Raw genomic sequence first — 18,417 nt, forward strand, 5'->3', positions numbered from 1 at the left:
AGATGCACTGATACATCATCTTCCAATAAGCAGTTCAACACAGATATACACATACTTTTATTTTTTTATATATATCTATATATCTATATATACATATAGATATCTCACAAGCTCCTTGATATGATGGGGCTGCTCTGCACAGAGCAACTGAGGTCTTAAAATTGAAGGCCGCCTTTACCCTACCTCAGAGATTTTCTTACAATGCCTTGAATAGCACAGATTAGATCTGCAGCCTACAGTGTGGACCTCTACTAGAGAGGAGATAAGCTGTAATATGAGATCTTATTTCTGTTTTCTGAAGGAATGTGGGGAGCGATCTAATTTATAAAATAAGTAAAAGAAGTAAAATAAATAAAGAACACCACTTTTCTATATGCCAATCCAAATATTTCTGTATTGCAAAGTTTTCTCCATTTAAATCCTTATTTACCAGGATAAAATAACAGTACAGAGATATTCATGCAGCATATAGAATGAAAGGTGTGTTGGAGGTTTACAGAACAGCTAGTGTTTCTGAGGTTAAAGTGGACCTACACTGAAATTATAATGCTACTTTTTTCCTTTTTTCTTTTTCCCTTTCTTTTTTAAAGCTATATGTAAATTCAAACCAAATGTTGACTGGAAAGTTTCTCCCCTTTTACATTCCACTTCTCTTCTCCCTTCCACAACTGCCAAACCCAGGAGCAGAGTGTCAGTAAAGACTGTCTATACTGCAATGAAATTTCTGGTTTCACTTAGTCCTGTGGGCAACATGTGCTTCCACTCTTCCTTAAAACACAGTGGGAACATGGGGCTTTAAAATCATAATCTGAAAATCCTATTTTCTTATGAGCCTTATTAATATGAAATGACTGAGTGATAGTCTCAACTTTCAGTTAAAATAATAGAGGAGCATTTCATAGCTATTTCTCTGCCTTATCCTCACTCCCAAAACACAGAGAGCTCACCTTGCTGGGCTTTTGAAGGTTAATTTGACAAAACCCATTTGGGAATTATTTTATTTTCTTTAATGTGCAAACCTACAGACATTTCCTAGGCCTTACACTGGCAAACATGCACGTAATTTGCAAGGACATGAACCATAACGAAGTCATGCGTCACTCCTCCCGCTCCTGCTCCCCAGCATTTCAGCAAACCACCGCAGCTCCCCACCCTCCACTCCCATGTACCCCGACACAGCCAGTCAGCCTGGCTAAGGGCGAGTGAGACTGCTGCCCCCACTTTAGCCCAAGAGCTGGGCTGTTCTTGAAGGAGCTGCCCCAGGAGGCATCCTCCAGGGACAGGTTTGTTTAAAAGGGCAGCAGAGAACATGGGAGAGTGCCACAGCCCCAAGAGCCCTGAGCCAGTGTCCACCAGAGCCCAGCTCCCACGTCAACTGCAGTGGCCCCAAAGAGAGCAGCCCTGAAGAGAGTACAGCTCCCAGCTCCCTCCCCAGCGCTCTTTGCGGAGGTGTGGCTATTTAGAATTTTGTAGCAGCTGAATGAAATGATGCACTAAAAAGCTACATCTTATAATATTTGCCTGACTCCAAACTCAGAATATTGGGAGAACTCTACAAAATCAGTGCATGCGTTGGGACAAAAATTTGATCATTGAACCCTCATCCCACTCTCAAGTAGCCTCGTGCCACAACTCCTGTCATAAAAACTGAGCTTGCTCCACCTCCTGTACCAAAACTTTGCTGCTCTGGTGGTCAGAAACTCTCACCCATATTTCACCTGTAATTTAACCACGGCCCATTTACCCTCACTTATTCTTGCTGCCAGCACTGTGCACACGTTTTTCTCCCTTGCCTAATAGCAGACGCTGATTTATTCATACACAGTGTCTTTCCTATTTTGTTTTGGTTTTGTAAATGCTCTCTTAAATGCTATGTCTTCCATTCTTCACCAATCCCTCTCTACACTCTTCTGAGTAAGAAGAGCCTCAATGTTTCCAACACCTAAGCTGAGACCACAGAAGCATGAATTTGACTGCATGGAAGGAGGAGAAAACTCTAGCTTTTGTCCTTAGTGCAGCAACAGCACGGGTCGTCGAACAGGTTACCTGGATAGAAAGAATTTGAAGAAACAACCCTATCAAATACTCAGGGAGAAGAAATTAAGGTGGGAATTAACCAATTTACTATGTCAACTATCATTTCTATGTCTTCCCCATGGGAAAGCTGCACCCATGAGTGCACTGTGCAGACAACTTATGGTCTTCAGCAGGAGATTCTGGCTCCTGAGAGCAGGACAGCAAAATGGGAGGGACTGGATGAGACACAGAAATTCAGCAGCTGCACATTCAGGGACATCATTTCCAAGCAATCGAGCCAAATCCTGCTAAGGAAGAGGAAGGAGAGGTTCACAGAGGATATTTCAGCAGTGTCATAGAGCAGGCCCAAGTCCATTAGGACAGCTGCCAGCTCAAGGCAGCATTCAGGTGGTGAAGCAGGATGTGGGCCAGTGCTGGATCTTCCCCACTGAGAGCTGCTGAGTTTGCATATTCCGGCATTGAAAGTGTCCCTCTAGAACTTGGAGCTAACCAGAAGGAAGGAGCAGGTTGGAGTGATGGCAGTCTCTCTCATCAGGCAAACAGATGGGGGAGGTGGTAACCTTGGAGAAAATCAGGGGGTGATCACTAGATCTATCCCTCTTGCAAACAAAACAACAGGCCAGAGAACATAAGTGGACATACTGGGATGGAAAGTAACCACAGAGTCACTCAAATACGGTGCCAACAACACAACTGAAACACTAGTAGCTCCCTAAATGTTTTAAGCCTAAGAAATAAGATGGGTGAACTGGAATACATACTACAGTAAGAAAACACTCATGTATTAGAAAGACTGTGAAAGTGAGGCAATGAGTGGACCACCGTCACACAAAGATACAACATGCATGGCACAGACAAGAGTAGACTGTGCTGGTGGTACAGAAATGATCAGGCTAAGAATGGCAGTGAGTAACACAGATACTGCAGGAAGTGAAATCCCAGCACTAAACATGAAGAACAATAGTTCTGCGTTACTGGAGAGCTATCTCTGTACTCCTGTCTGCCCTGCCAGGATGGCAACACCAACTGCAACATGCAGAGGAAGATGCAGAAAAGCCATAAGGGCAGAAAGCAAGCAGAGTGCTCATAGGGGACTTTAATTATCCCTACACAGATTGGGCAAAATGCGATATAATGCAAAGATCACATTTTTAGGTGCTGTTTCAGAGAGCAGCTGCTTAGGAAGCCCAGAAGAACAGATGCAACTCTTAATTTGAAATGACCACAGAGGAGGTTATGGGACAAATTGACAAAAGTGAACACTAACAAATTGCAACAACAGATGGTATTCACCCTCCCTGTTTGAAAAGAGCTCCAGGATGCAATAGCTGACTACATGCACTAGTAAGTGGCATGCAGCTTCTTTTCTAAAACAGACTTTGTACCTGAGAAACAGGAGGTGGCATACGTGATGACAGTGTTCTGAAAAGATCCCAGGTGAGATCCTGGTACCTACAGGTCTGTAAACCTGGTGTCAAATTACCAGAAATTACAGAAACAGAGTAAAATCAATGGAAATACAACATGTGGAAAGAGTTAACCTGACTTTTGTAGGTTTGCCTCACAGACCTATTGGAGTTCTTTGAAAAGGTCAACCAGCCTGTTGATAAGGGTGATCTGGCTAATATAGTCTGCTTGGATCTCCGAAAGGCATTTGACAAGGCCCCCACAAAAGATTTCTCAGGAAACTAAGCAGCCATGGCTTAAAAAGGAAAGTTCTTGGATAAACCATTGGTTAAAAGATAAAAACAGAGGGTAGAGGGCATGGTCTTTCTTACAAGAGGGGAATGGCACCAATGGCCTTCCACATGGAGCTTTGCCAGGACCCATACTGCACAACCTGTTTGTAAATGACAAAAAGCAGCTCAACAGTGAGGTGACAAGATTATTCAGGAGAGAAAACAGGGGGGGCATCTGTGAAGAACTGCAGAAGGACCTTATTAAACTAAGCGACTAGGTAATAGACCAGCAGAAGAAATTAAATGTAGATAAATATAGTGATGCACATGGGACAAAATTCCAGCTTCACATTATAAACTGATGCCCTTTGAACTGTCCATAGAAATGTCAGCTCCATATTTGCTCAAAAAGGCAAACTGAATTCTAGGAATCGTTACAAAAGGAATAAAAAGCAAGGCAAAGAATATACTGCAGAAATATCTACACATATTTCCCGCTTAGCCCCTCCTTCCCTGTAACTTTTGAACCGTCTGACCCTATTCAAGCAATAGTAGCAATCTCAAATATTTTAAGTTCCAAAAATACAATCTCAGTACTAGACACTAGAGAAAACACAGCAGAGTCACAAAACAGAGGCTCATTAATCCCAGCAGCCTCAGAAGGATTTGTTGCATGGCATACACCCCTCTCCTTTAAGTGTAACTATTTTAACACTTCTGCAGTAACAGCCCAAGAAAGTAGAGCACGGCAAGCAGTAGCTATGCAGTTCTTTCTGATGTAAGAACTCAGATTCACCCAACCTGATAAATATGTATCTGTCTCCAAAACTCAAGGCATATTTAACGGCTGTTCTGTGACTTTCTTCTCTAATAACTATCTATACTAGCAATAAAATCTGTTTTTATTAAAAAGGAAATAACTACTAAGGTAATGTGCAACAAATAAACAAAAATTAAACACTAAAATTATGAATACTGTTTTTTCCGCAGTTTGGGGGCTTTTTTTAAAGATATGTTCCATCAGTTTTGTGGAATTTACCCTGCAATTTACTGTGAGCTGAAATGACTGACAGCAGCAACCAAGATACCTCAGGCAAACCAGGTCACTCAGACTTTTTCTTGCTGTTTCATGATTAAAGGTTGACCACAAAAACCTTTACTTTCTCCAGAATGACATGCTTGGTTGGTTAAATATGCAGGCAATTAACATAGAGATAACATGCATTTAAATGGAGGTCCCATTGACCCCCATCTCCTGGCTGCAACCTTTGCTCTGAAAGCAGACGGCTTAGCAAAAATATTCAATTAATAAAAAGCCGTGAAGGGCAACAAGTCCATTTTAATTCATTTAAAAACAAATGCTGTTTACTGCTCCATATTTAATAAGTTAATAAACAACAACACCACAACTAATACCACAAGCAACAAGGGCATGTGGCTGAAAGATCTTTATAGAGATCATATAAAAAAAAAAAATCTGGTTTTTTTCCTTTGTTTAGATAAAACAGAATATTCTACAAGCAATGAAGTAAACAAAGCCTGTTGTCTTATACATTTGAGCCCCATCTTTCCTGTTCATGTCCTATCCCAAGTGTGACGCTACAACTTGCTGTAGTAACTCCAATTCCCCATCCCAAGCATTCCTTACCTACCCTCTCCTCCAATACCCATACCTCCCTCCCAAACTCCTGGTTGGGCAAAACCAGCACAAGCTCTGGCTCCACCATAGATAAGCAAGTGGTGATTTACTGTGGTTACTTTAGGCGGAGTAAAACTAAACCCACCCTGCATTTCCTGCAGCAGGAGCACTGAGTCTCCAACTGTACATAGCTGCCTGTCTTCTGAAAATATTTAACTCTGTTGTACCTGAAAGTCCCAGTCCTCTGGCACATATGCTTGAAACTGGTCAATAAGTTGTAAAATTCTATGTGAATAAAAAACTGAAATCTTGGAGACTCTGAAATTATAAACCGAACTAAGACTTGGGGTTTTTAAAATAAAAGAAAAATTGAACTATTAGTAATTTTTTAATCAAACTTGTAATTCAGGGGTCCAGAGAAACCACATATCACACCACTGCCATCTAATGGAAGAAAACGTCAGCCGATCATTGGTCCTGAGGAAGACCCAGACAAAAACTATTTCATCAAGTAGGAGAGTTGTTTCTACCACCCCTAACATGGCCTCCTCCTTTTCTCTCATATAAATTTACCTCTCCTCAAAACATTCTGGTTTGAAAAAACTCACTAAATGTTATCCAAATGTATGACTGTTCTCAGGAGAGCTGAAAGACTGGTTTGGGGTTTTCTTTTTTGGAGAATTCAGTATTTCAAAAAATTGTTATTTAACTCCATTCAAAGTCATAAAATTACTCACAGTACCTAAATTAATTGTGGACCCTGCTCTTTTTCAAAGCCCTGGGCTGCAAAGTCCATAGGACAAGGTTGTCTTTTAATTAATTTTTACAGAGTAAAATTGTTTTCTGTACCATTGATTAGCACCTAGAGTTTTACTGCTGTACAGCTACCATAACCTAAATAGATGGAGTAATATTAATAATGCCTACCAGTTCCTTCCCCAGAACTGGTGTGGGTGGGTTTTTTGTTCAGCGTTGAGGGAGCTACATCTTATTGCCAGAGGTTATGATTTTTCTCCTGTGTTGCACATATATTCCTACTCCAGCAATCCTACGCCATCTCCAGACAGGCAGCCCTCAAATACCCAGAAAGACAGATTTATTAAAAATGATAGCACAGTCTATTAGTGTTTTACTTTCACAGTATATTTACCAAGAAAGAGAACATTTATTTAATTCACTTGGGTAAGAGAGTTCTACTCTTCTAAACAAAAGCCAGGGACGTGCATTAATAGTGGAAAATGCTAGCGGTTACTTCTCTGATTGCTGGCATACCACAGAAGTGAAGTCATGCTGTAATTAACAGATCTGATTCAGAATGGTTCCTGTTGTGTACCTGTGTCCAGTAGGAGTCTGTCAATTGGATTTAGTATCAAATTGTTCCTATATCAAGTTATCATTTTTTTTGCATATACTGTATAATCTGAGAGCGCATGATGGAGTTGGCTCTAGCAAAACTACGGAGCCAGGCACTGTCCTCCTCTGCCTCTGCCTGGGGGTTTCCACAGGTCAGCTGCTGCACTGAAGGTCTTCAGACTTTGGAGAAACCAACTTCTCAGCAGAGTACCACCACTTTTAGAAGAGATGACCTGCCTTCAAGCAACCAGAGTACAAACAGATTTACTGATATATGAGATGCTCTATCATGGCATCAGAGAAAAAAGTTTAAGCAAAGTGATTCTGCAAGACAGTTGAAAAAGCCAATGCATTGCAAGTAAGCTTTCAACAAAGCTGATTATGAGCCGCTGTTCAAAGAGAAAAAAATTTCTCTTCTACTCGCTTCTGTGATATGAAATAGATATTTCCAAGTCTGCTGAGACCACTAAGAGCCTACTAACATTACCCAGTCCCAAAATGCACTTCAAACGCATGCCAAGCTATTGCAAAGTTTTATACAGACCAATGAATCAAAACATTAATCACTGTGTATAAATGGAAATTTTAGGTTTTTATTTCTCTGGAAGGAAACAAAATTAAACCAATTATTTGCCAGCGATATGGGCCTGCAAATTTTGGAAGCAGTAAATTAAGAATAATCACAGATTAGATATGTCACAGAATACTTGAGCATCTTGGGTCTCCTTACAGAAAATATTTGCTAGGCCATGAGTTCATTTATGAAAAGATAATGACCCAGGAAATATTTTCCTTAATTGCAAAGAAGCCGTTTAAGAAAGTGCCTGGGGAACTAATTAGAAAGGAGTTTCCTCTGTAGAAGACCTGGCTTTAAACTCGATAAGCAATTTTTAGAGGACTTGCTTGAGACAGAGCACTTAGTCAAGAATGTTTGCTGACTACATTTGCATTTTGCAGACATGGAGGCGCATATGTCTCCAAGTCCTCACCACGGCAGGGCAGCGGCCCAGTGCTGGCACACTCTAGCTATGATGACTTGCTCAGCACGACTCATCAAACCCTTTCCTATTTCACTTCAGTAGATGTGGAAAGAATTCAAAAATATACAAACAAGAGAATCTCTACCTCCAAGCTAAAGTGAGATTTTGCAAAACACTCACACGTTTGCCAAGACACATATAACGCCTGCTGACCAACCCAACAGGTGCCAGGAAAATAGTTCACCCAACAGCATCACATGCTCCCACTGAGTGTCATTGCTTCTTTACATTACCTAAACATCCATAAATACAACATCTCTAAGTTCAAGGGGATAGCTACGTATATATTTTTGAATATACATATGCATTATTTCATTTTCCTCATCTAGTTTCTGGTAACTTCTTAAAATGGTCAGATTTACATAGCATCATAGTTCATGAGCCTGCAGATCAAACAAGCTTTCATTTGATAAGGTAGGGTGTGAACTTACCACACAGTGAACAACCTCATGGTTTCTTATTGGCAATTCTTTCATTTTATTTTAATGTATGCCTGCCTTTACGGTGTTTAGATGTCTCCTTTAGGCATTTTTCCTAAAGACTTGGCTCCCAGTCTCATGTGGTTACACAGTAATATCACTTTTTTATTTAAACAGAAAAAAATTAAATCTCAACCTTTACTTATAAAAAACCACAGGACTGAAACTAAAGTTTCAAAAAACAGAAAACAAACTAAAGAAACCTCCAAACATTTATAAATTTTAAACAACTAACCTCATGATGTGCAATGTATCTCATTATCAAAAAACTTAGCATGGCAAGTTTGCTTTTTGCTGTTTTTGTTGTTCACTGTTTTGAAATGGGACTTAGTGACACTGCTGAAGATTTTGTCCTTCTAACTCAGGAGATGTGGGTTTATCAGCTGGCTTGCTAACCAGAACTGGCACAACTCAGCATAGTTTGTGTTTTCTGTTCAAGACACCCAGGACCAGAAGGACCAGATTAGTTGGGGCTGCTACAGGTCAGTAAGTGAGATGGATCAGCAGAGCCATAGGTAAAACTTGCTGAGCACCTGCCCACACTCAGCATCTATCCAGCCTTCACAAACGCCTCACTGTCAGAAATCCTGCTGAAGTAAAATATTCCATATTGCTACACTTACAGCAACTTGTGAACTATTATGCCACTGATTACATGAAACTTTGGAGTGGATCAAAAAAAAGACCCCCCCCCAAAAAGCAAACAAACAAACAAAACTAATGCACAAAAAATCACCACATCTATTGTCTATGCTGGCATCAAAAATAAGATTGATTTATTTGTTACACAAGTCTAGAGTTTCAAAATTAAATAAGTCTCTTTTACAAATTATTTACTTTCTACAAGATCCATTTCCCCTTGAAGCACGCTGCGCATGCCCTCCTAGTGTGAACAGTTTACAGTCTGTGATCAGGCACAGACCTACTTGGCTGGATTTTTTTTCTGTCTCAAAATGGTAATTCTAAGAATCATAAATAACACAGCACAGTTATTGCAATTTCAGCTTATTCCCAATAAATAAAATTTATTAACTAAATAGCTTTCTATGTAGCTGTCCTGGTTTTGGCTGGGATAGAGTTAATTTTCTTCCTAGTAGCTGTAGTATTATGTTTTAGATTTAGTATGAGAAGAATGTTGATAACACACTGATATTTTCAGTTGTTGCTAAGTAATGTTTATACTAAGTCAAGGATTTTTCAGCTTCTCATGCCCAGCCAGCAAGAAGGCTGGAGGGGCACAACAAGTTGGGAGGGGACACAGCCAGGACAGCTGACCCAAACTGGCCAATGGGGTATTCTATACCATGTGACGTCATGTCTAGTATATAAACTGGGGGGAGCTGGCCTGCGAGGGATCACTGCTCGGGAACTAACTGGGCATCGGTTGGTGAGTGGTGAGCAACTGCATTGTGCATCACTTGATTTGCATATTCTAATTCTTTTTTTATTGTTATTGTCATTTTATTATTATTATCATCATCTTTTTTTTTTTTCCTTTCTGTTCTATTAAACTATTCTTATCTCAACCCACGAGTTTTACTTTTTTCTGATTCCCTCCCCCGTCTCACTCTGTGGGGGGGCAGTGAGCGAGTGCCTGTGTGGTGCTTAGTTGCTGGCTGGAGTTAAACCATGAGAGCAGCTTAGCTCTTTCTTCACTAGCTTATTATTTTACATAGACTTGCTTCATGTTGCTAGTCACAACCAAATTGTGCCATTTTAAGTATAATAGGAATAAGAATTAATAAAGTGAAAATGCATAATTTCATATGATCACAAATAACCTTTAGTCTTCACAGAATATGTGCAAAAACCCTACTGTCTAAAATTTAAAGTTATGAAAGTATTTTGTCTAACGTACACACCAAAGTATATCTACTGTATGCTTATAAGCTTTGTTTATCAGAACACCAGAGCAGAAGCCTCCAGCTCATTAAGCTCCAATGCATTAGGGTACTTACGGATGCTGGTGAACTTAAGCAGATGAGTAGCACCACTGACAAAAGGCAAGACAGACTCCTTTTGGGAGATATGAAGCAACACTTTTTTATGCCATTCCAATTACCTCCAACACTTATAGTAAGCCTCCAGTTATCTCATTCTTGTTACACAAATAAACTCTCAATTTATAAAATAGGTCATGGTAAGTTTTAAGTCCTGGTCTAAAACCAGCAAGGCAACTGGAGAAATAAAACTGTATGTGATATATGGTGGGTTAACACAGATGACTTCATGGCATTTTTTTTACCATAAACCCACCACAATCCTAATGACTGCATATCTGCATCCCCAGTTTTCGTATTTTAAAAATGAATAGATCATTGCTAACATTTCTCAATAAGAAAAAGTCATAATGAAATATTAAAATTATAAGTAGAGTCTCTATAGTTCCCCTCATCATGTTAGGCACATTTCTCTCCTAAGACAAACACTACTATTCAACAATCAAGTCATATATGGTTTGAAAAAATATACATAAAATGAAGAATATGCAGTTGAAGCATTTGTCTCCTACAAATTACTGATTCATAGGTTTTATTTTTTTAAAAAATTCCCACAGGTGGGATTTTGGACTTTTAGTCATTCTCCTGTGCTCATCTTCTAAGGTCCTAGCAAAATACTCGAAATCATATGAGCTCCTGATTAAACCAGGAAGTAAATCTGCATGCATGCAATTAAAGTGTCTGCAAGGGCAGATGCAGATGACAGTAATTCATACTCTAAGAAATGGGCTTGTGTATTTGGCAGATTAACTGTTCTGTATTCCATTGCTATGAGGTATGGAAACTGTACTGTGAAACAACCATTACTCATTCCCTCGGCTCTAAGCACGTAGGTCTATCAAAGGCAAGCCAGTCTGGAGAGGGCGGAGGGCGAGGGCTGGAAAGAGAAGAGTCTACACGTTTCAGATTAACGCTTCTCTTGAATGGTTTCTTTTATTTCATTTCCCCTACTTTTTAAATTAGCAAATACAGTAGACCCAGAAGGGAAATGCAAGGGGGAGAAGGAAAGAGGGGAGGGAAAGGGAAAAAGCAAAAGCAGCCAAAACTCTCCAACTTGTTCATTAGGGTTTTTGTGTTTGAACATCTGAATGAATCATGTGTCTGTTTTTCATTATTCTCCATATGTGATAGTTCCCTGCTTTGTTCAGTGATTTCTGGCCATTTTGTCATGACTCTGTTTATTTTGTTTTATATCTTGTTCTATTACAGGGTGATTGTTGCTTCTCCTCTGCTTCACTTAGTTGTTATGCCACCAACAAAGAGCAATCTGAAAATGAGAGGTTACGTCAAAAGGTTTCCCTAGTGAACTCCGTTGCAGCACATATGATTACTTTAGACCCAACTGCTTAATTCATACCAGGGAGAAATCCTCAGGTGACACTACTCCTTAGCACAACAGGAATGTAGTGGGTATCTTTTTAATAATCTGAGGAATACTAGAGAATGACTTGAAGTCCATTGCAGAGTGTTTTCCTTGTTTTTCCAAGAGGAAACCTAACACTTCTTGCTAAGCAGTAACCTATTTTAACAGATCTTCTATTACATGGGGTATTCAAAATAATTTCTTTGCTATATTAACTATTTTCCACTTTCAGCTCTACTCCATACCTTGGTTAACACACAAATGATGCTGAAAGATTCTGAAATCTCCAATCATGTGATAACTTCTTCCATCATCTCCTTGAATTTAATCCACCCTACTGCATTGGATACACATCATGGGATGGTGTGTTCATTTAACAAGATACCTCATGCTTTGTGGAAGGTGAGTGAGATGCAAAAGACTGGAAAGGAGCAAACAAATTGCCTGGTTTTTTGCTTTTTGTTGTTTTGGGGGTTTTTTTTAAAGGAATGAATGTGGGCCCCAGTGTATTAGAGAGACTTTCAACTTCTGGAAAAAGCTTAGAGCAAATAGTCATATAAATCCATTCACAGACCCTCAAAGGAAAGAGGTGATTAGTACCATGCAGCATGGATATAACAAGAATAAATAATGTCACATTGTACTTCCATCGAGAAGTAGGTAACTAGTCTTATAGATAGGTAAGTACTACATATTTTAGTTAAACCTTGGTTATCTCTCATAACTTGAAAAGATAGAAGAAATAAATCTAGCTAAAACTGCTGCAATGTAGGTGCCAAACTGAATAACAGATCCAATTAAAAGAAGTTCTCAATGGCTACCTGATGTACTGAGAGGGCTTCCTCAAAAGCCTTCCCCAGGTCTGTTGTTATTCAGTCTTTTCCAAATTATCTTGTCCAGTGGATTAGAGAAATCATTTATTAACTGTGAAGAGGATACTAAAGAGGTAAGTGCTGCAAGCACTCTCAAGACTTAAGATTTGAGAATAATCTTAGCAAATTAAGGAGTAGCTGGGAAAAAAATGGGATAAAATTCAATACAGACAAATGAAAAGTGCTCGCCTTAGGAGGGAATAATCAACAGCACAGAGCAGAGCACACAATAAGGAATGCCTGGCTGGCAGCAGCGCTGGAGAAAAGAGCAACAGAACCGGGGGCTGCAGAGAACCTCTTAGCGTATATCAGCAACGTTGTTTTTATGCAACACCCTGTGCCTCAGAAATGTATCTATATTTTAAATACACATAGTTATTTACATGGATATAGCAACAAAGGAGAGTCATGTGATCACAGAGAAGACAAATGAAATAACTTCTCCACACTATTTAAAATGGTGAGATTTAGGCCATCTGATATCCTGTGCCCGGCTTTAAGGTCTTCAAGAAAGAAGTGAGCTAGAGAGACACCAGCAAAGTGCAATATAATCAGAAACTTAAAACAAATTGCCTTTAAGGAGAAAGTGAAAGGACCAGTGTTTAGTCTAAGGAAAAGTTACGGCAGACGCATGGCAATCTTCAAATATATATGTTTGCTGAAAAAGAGAAGGGAATAAACTGTTCTGCCTGTCCACTGGGGATAAGAAAAGAAGCAATAGGTTTAAATTGCATCAAGGGAGATTTGGGTTAGACATTAGGAAAGGCTTCATTATAGTGAGGAGAGGGAGTGCTATCACATATTGCCTGAGGATCTCGAGGAATCTCCACTGCTGGAGGCCTTTGAGCAGTGGGCTAGAGCTGATCCTGCCCCAAGGCAGGTCCTAATCTCTTCAGGTCCCTTCCACTGATTCCTGGGAAGCTTTTTTTTTTTTTTTTTTTTTTTGTTGGCAGCCTTGTTGAAAAGGTAGGAAATTGTACCCAGCATTTAAAGCAGCAAGTGTATTCTTTTTATGCCACAAAGCATACTGTTAATAAATCCAATTACGTTCGTGATCTTTTAATGGCACCACTTATGTCATAAAGATCCATCTTTGAAAACACAAATAAATATCTCTGCCCTACAGTGTAGTACAACAGCATGAAAGCAAACTTTTACAAAATTCCAACTCACTGTTATATGGCCTCCACTACAATAATCTCAAAGCTAACTACAATATAAAGAACACCAAACCCAGATGTTTTTTCTTTCTCAAAATTCTACCATTCATATTCTTTACAATCTTTCCACTTCACATTTTGTGTTTCGCAAACAGATCCATTCCTTTCCTTGTTTACCACTGGCAATGGGAGCAGAACGAAGTTCTGATCACACGCCACCACGTTCGTAGAGTGGTTACCAGTCAAACATGCATTTAAAAACAAAACAAAAAGTTAAGAACAATCATCGAGCACACTTCCCCCAGACTGTCTCCACCAACCTTTAGGCACCCAGCTGAAGCATCTACACTGACAACATAGTGGTCTCGGACAACCAAGATCAGCGGAGACAAATACATTTCTCTCTCCCATGGACTTCATCTCATTATTCAACATACAGCCCAGTTCAAATCCAACTCCATCCGCTTGATTTGTGTTGCCATTTCAGATGGACGAATTTCAGAAAAAAGATGAAAAAAGGATGGAGTTGACACATGAGCGAGCAGAAAACACCTCAGTCTTGTATGGTAGTGGGAAGGGGGACAAGGATCTACATGTCCCCTGTCCCTAAAGGAAGGCCTTAGTTGGAGCGTAAGCCAGTGAACAGTGGCCCCAGGGTAACCCCAACCTATCTAATCACAGACTTTCTATTTCTCATCCCTCACATCAGCAGCTCAGGCCCCCTCCAGCTCTCCTAGGCCTAAGCCTCAACTCCTTCCTGCCCCAGAGCCCTGTCCCCAAGTGTTCCTACCCCAAAGCCCTTCCTATCCCACTGCAGCGCTCTTTCTTCTTGTTAAACCAGCTCAGAGCCCATTTGATCCACTCAGCTCCTTTGTAGCCCCATCATGCTGCAAGTCCCCCTCTCCCTACAACTCCCCACGCTGCACCTTGCCTCCAAAACTCAAATCTCCTGGCCACACAGCAGCCAGTGTCAGGCACGTCCATTGCCTCCTGGCTTTAAAGCTGCAGCACTCACCTCTGTGCCCCCCCGGCTACCCTGCGACGGCTTTCTGCACCTGGCCCAGCCACGTATGAGGGTATTCCTTCATAATACAATCAAAACAAAACAAAAAACAACAACAAAAAAAAACCAACCAAACCAACCAGATTTTGTTCCTGATGTAATATTCAAAGAAATGCAGACAGAGCAATGTTATCAGAAGTCTGCCGGAACAGTGCTCCAAGGAAAAGCACATCCAGGCAAAAGCAAACACACAGTGCCACTTCTGAGGATGGCCCGTGACTGATCAGGTCGGTGGAGTTTTCCAAGACTAGAACTGCAGTCTTCCAGTCTACTTTTCTCTTGAGTGGCTAATGAATGCTGTTGTGGCAGGCCAATAGGTAAAGGAACACAATTCTACAAACTGCAAGAACATCATTGGTACAGCTGGCAGGATTTTGACCCGTCTTGTAATTTCCCCAAATGTCTTCCTGTCTTCCTTTTCTTCTTCTCTTCCCACCCCATCCAGCCACTCGTGAGATATTCCGGTACTGCAATACTTTTTCTTTTTACTAACTCATATAGAAATGCTGTCCAGAATGTGCTTCTTATCAGAAGAACCCACTTTAGTAGATCTTATTACTCCAAAAGGATTCTGTATATCACTACTGTAAAGTTACAGAGTCATTTTAAAGCAGAGCTTCTCCCCCATACACTTGATGGCTCTTCAGACTGGTAAATGAATAACAATTCTAGCCTGAGATACTACTAGACATGTTAGTCAATATTTATCTAGGCAAATAAAGCTATACACACACACATGAAACATGCTATAAATCACTAAAGAAATGTTTTCATACGTTAGCAGAAAAATTAAGAACATAAAACTGGAAGAGGAATCATTTTTATATCTTGGTATTGCAACTTGTGGATCTATTTGTGTCATAAAGAATACCTTCTTCTTCCAATAGCATAGGCCAAGACTTCACAAAAATAGAAAAAATAAACCAGGTTTTGCTTGGGAATCTTTTCCCAAGGGTTTCTCATTTTTATATAGGAAATCAATTTGCATCACTGATGATATCATTCAAATCAGATAGCACTATGTGGTTAGAAGGTAATTTACTTTTCTGCTGAAGCAATTTGATACTTGTTCTGATTTGTGATTTTCATTTTGTTTGTTAATGAAAAAAATTAATGAGCAATGTTACTGGAAACACAACTCAAAGCTTTGGCATTATTAAATACGTTTGTAATATACTGTACATTATGTTGATTGCACAGTTGGAGCCAAAGCCTTGGCAGTCAAGCCACCAGTCAATCATTCAAACAGACAATGAACTCACAGGGTAGACGTTTTGCACGTACCTTTGCACTGATTTGTGTTTTTGTCAAGAATTGCCTTTGTGGATACAATTTTCCCATACCTATGGAGAAAACAAAAACCAGAAGTACGTGTTATTATATTTTAATAACATACATAGTTATTTTTGCACACATATAACACATATGCTAGGAAGAGATCTAGTGCTCTTGAAAAATGTTTGCCTGATACTCCTGGAGAGGTTCCTTCTGCCACTGCAGTTCAACCAACACCTTTAGAGTCCACCTGAGAAGCACTGGTTATTTGCCACATCCTGTCCGTCTCTGGTCACAGTGCTGCACTGCCAGCATAAATGCCAATTATAGCAGGGATTTTAAGACATCAGCACCAGTAAAGATGTTTCTTTGGTTAATTTAATTAGGTTTGCTTAAAAATATTTTTTTTATTTTTAGCTGCCAAACAAGGTTTGTTTTAATAGAGGTGGACCAGATTCCTCCAGGATTAACAGAAATGCAGGAATTATGGTCATTTTTTTACATGTATGCACACAAAACTGTGCTCATGTGTTCATCCATGCCTGCGTACATACACTCTAAACTTCTGTTTTGGATAAACAGAAGTTTTGAGGTTTATGTGCATCTCCTAGCTCTTTCCAAGATGAATGTTAATACTTATTTGAACTTATATTGCCTCCCATAGATAGCATGGCACTGCACTGCAATTCGATAGACTTAATGTGATGAAGAGGGAATTCGGGCAGCTACAACTTGTTGCATTAAGCAACTAGACCATAAAATAGGTATCTGTCTTTACCTCACAGAGGTTAAGATTAAAAATGCAGACTTAATAGTAAGTATCACAAAACCCTGGTAAGAGATCACAGATGGCGGCATTTATGGATGAATATAAGACTTCAGGAGAATAAGGAAAATAATTTTATTTCTCAAGTCACTGATATGTCTTGGTCTCTGCTTCAATGAAGAGAACTTCCTCTAAAATGTCCTTTCCCAGATTTTTTAAAAAAGCATTAGTGGCACTCTGATAGATGGGCTTTCATTTGGAAGACTTTTCCATGGAACGCAACTTTCACCGTCAATGAAGGATGTATTACTATAAAAGATTATAATAAAATTGTATCTTCTAATGGCAAAGCAGCTCCCGTGGAAAATAACCAACTGTTCATCAATTATAAACTACTGAAATGTATGGCAGACCAATTTTTAATTGGTTAATCTTTATTAACAGCAATATAAATTTGGTGTTACTGACTTCTACTTGAAGTCCAGAAACCAGGATGTGGAAGACCTTGCTGTAATTCCCTTCTCTGCCTCAGGAGGAAACCCAAGTCTCCTACTGTACAGAAAAGGAGTCTAAGGGCAGCTACAGCACTGTACTACATATTCAAGGCCATGCTCTTCTCTGTCCTACCAGTCTATAAACATACCCAGTAAACCAGGAAAAAAAACCCCAACAAACAGACAGGGAACCAAAGAGGGAATGGTACCATCACTGACAGGGAAAAGGGACCTTTGGGCTTCACTCTGGGACCCAGCAAACACTTAAATATCTCATGAAGGGGGAGCAGCACCAACAGGAAAGACTGGGAGCAGCCTGTCTGAACATACTCTTTGGTACAAGCACAGATTTGAGGCAATTTCGTGCCTGACAAAGTTCTCAGCTGAAGATTCCACACTATGAGTGACGTGTAACCACTTAGCTTTAGATACAGGCCACTGTCTCTCCATCTCTCTTTACTCTGTTTTCGTGACTGATGCAAAGTGAGACTTTCCATTTCACTGTTTTTCCCTTCCAGAAGAACCCACTAAAGCATTTGTTTCCATTTGACTTTCATTTTGGGGAGGAAAAACATGTTTTGCTTTGGTTTATTTCAGACTGAAACCAGTCAGGAGGAGGGCAAACTGACCTAAAGGCATTAATGGTTTGTGCAATCTAAGTTGAGCCCCAATTCAGCCATCTTTTAGGAACCAAAAAAATCATACAAGCCTTGCTCCCCTCCACACCACCCCCTTTTTTGGCTGGCTCAGTAGACAGGCAGGATTTTGTGCTCTGAAGGCAGGCGTAATCCATTGTATGCTCCACCATGATGTGTACGTGGAGGGGGAGTTGTGGGTCTATTTTGCCATAGCTGGCTCCACTCCAAACACATACATAACAGATTTAATGTTAACCATGAGATCACATGCTTTTCTAACCTCAGGTGTTTCCAGAATTGGGGCCTTTATACTCACTTATGTTCCACTTAACTTTATAATTCTTCATGGTAATACCTGAAGTTGACTTTGGCCTCAAAGACATTAGAGCACATATCTTAAGAAGGCAAAACCAAATTATCTGCCAGTGTGATTTATGGTTGTTCAGTGGGCCAACTTACCCAGCAGGAAATTTGGCCCACATGGTGCATCTTCATTTATTTGATTTATTTAGATTTAAAATCAAATACATGAAAAGCATGCAAAAACATGCCTATCTTG

General features: G+C 39.9%; 1 protein-coding gene across 3 annotated transcripts in view; it reads right to left on the bottom strand.

Moving 5' to 3' along the window:
- RBMS3 (RNA binding motif single stranded interacting protein 3) overlaps nt 1-18,417 on the bottom strand; it is a 730,467-nt gene that overhangs the window by 315,056 nt on the left and 396,994 nt on the right. For all 3 annotated transcript variants that reach the window (XM_052797551.1, XM_052797566.1, XM_052797557.1), the window contains one exon: nt 15,970-16,028. In XM_052797551.1, the coding sequence (XP_052653511.1) occupies nt 15,970-16,028 (59 nt within the window). The remainder of the gene's footprint in view (nt 1-15,969; nt 16,029-18,417) is intronic.

Source organism: Harpia harpyja, chromosome 1 (assembly GCF_026419915.1).
Source record: "Harpia harpyja isolate bHarHar1 chromosome 1, bHarHar1 primary haplotype, whole genome shotgun sequence".
Taxonomy (NCBI): domain Eukaryota; kingdom Metazoa; phylum Chordata; class Aves; order Accipitriformes; family Accipitridae; genus Harpia; species Harpia harpyja.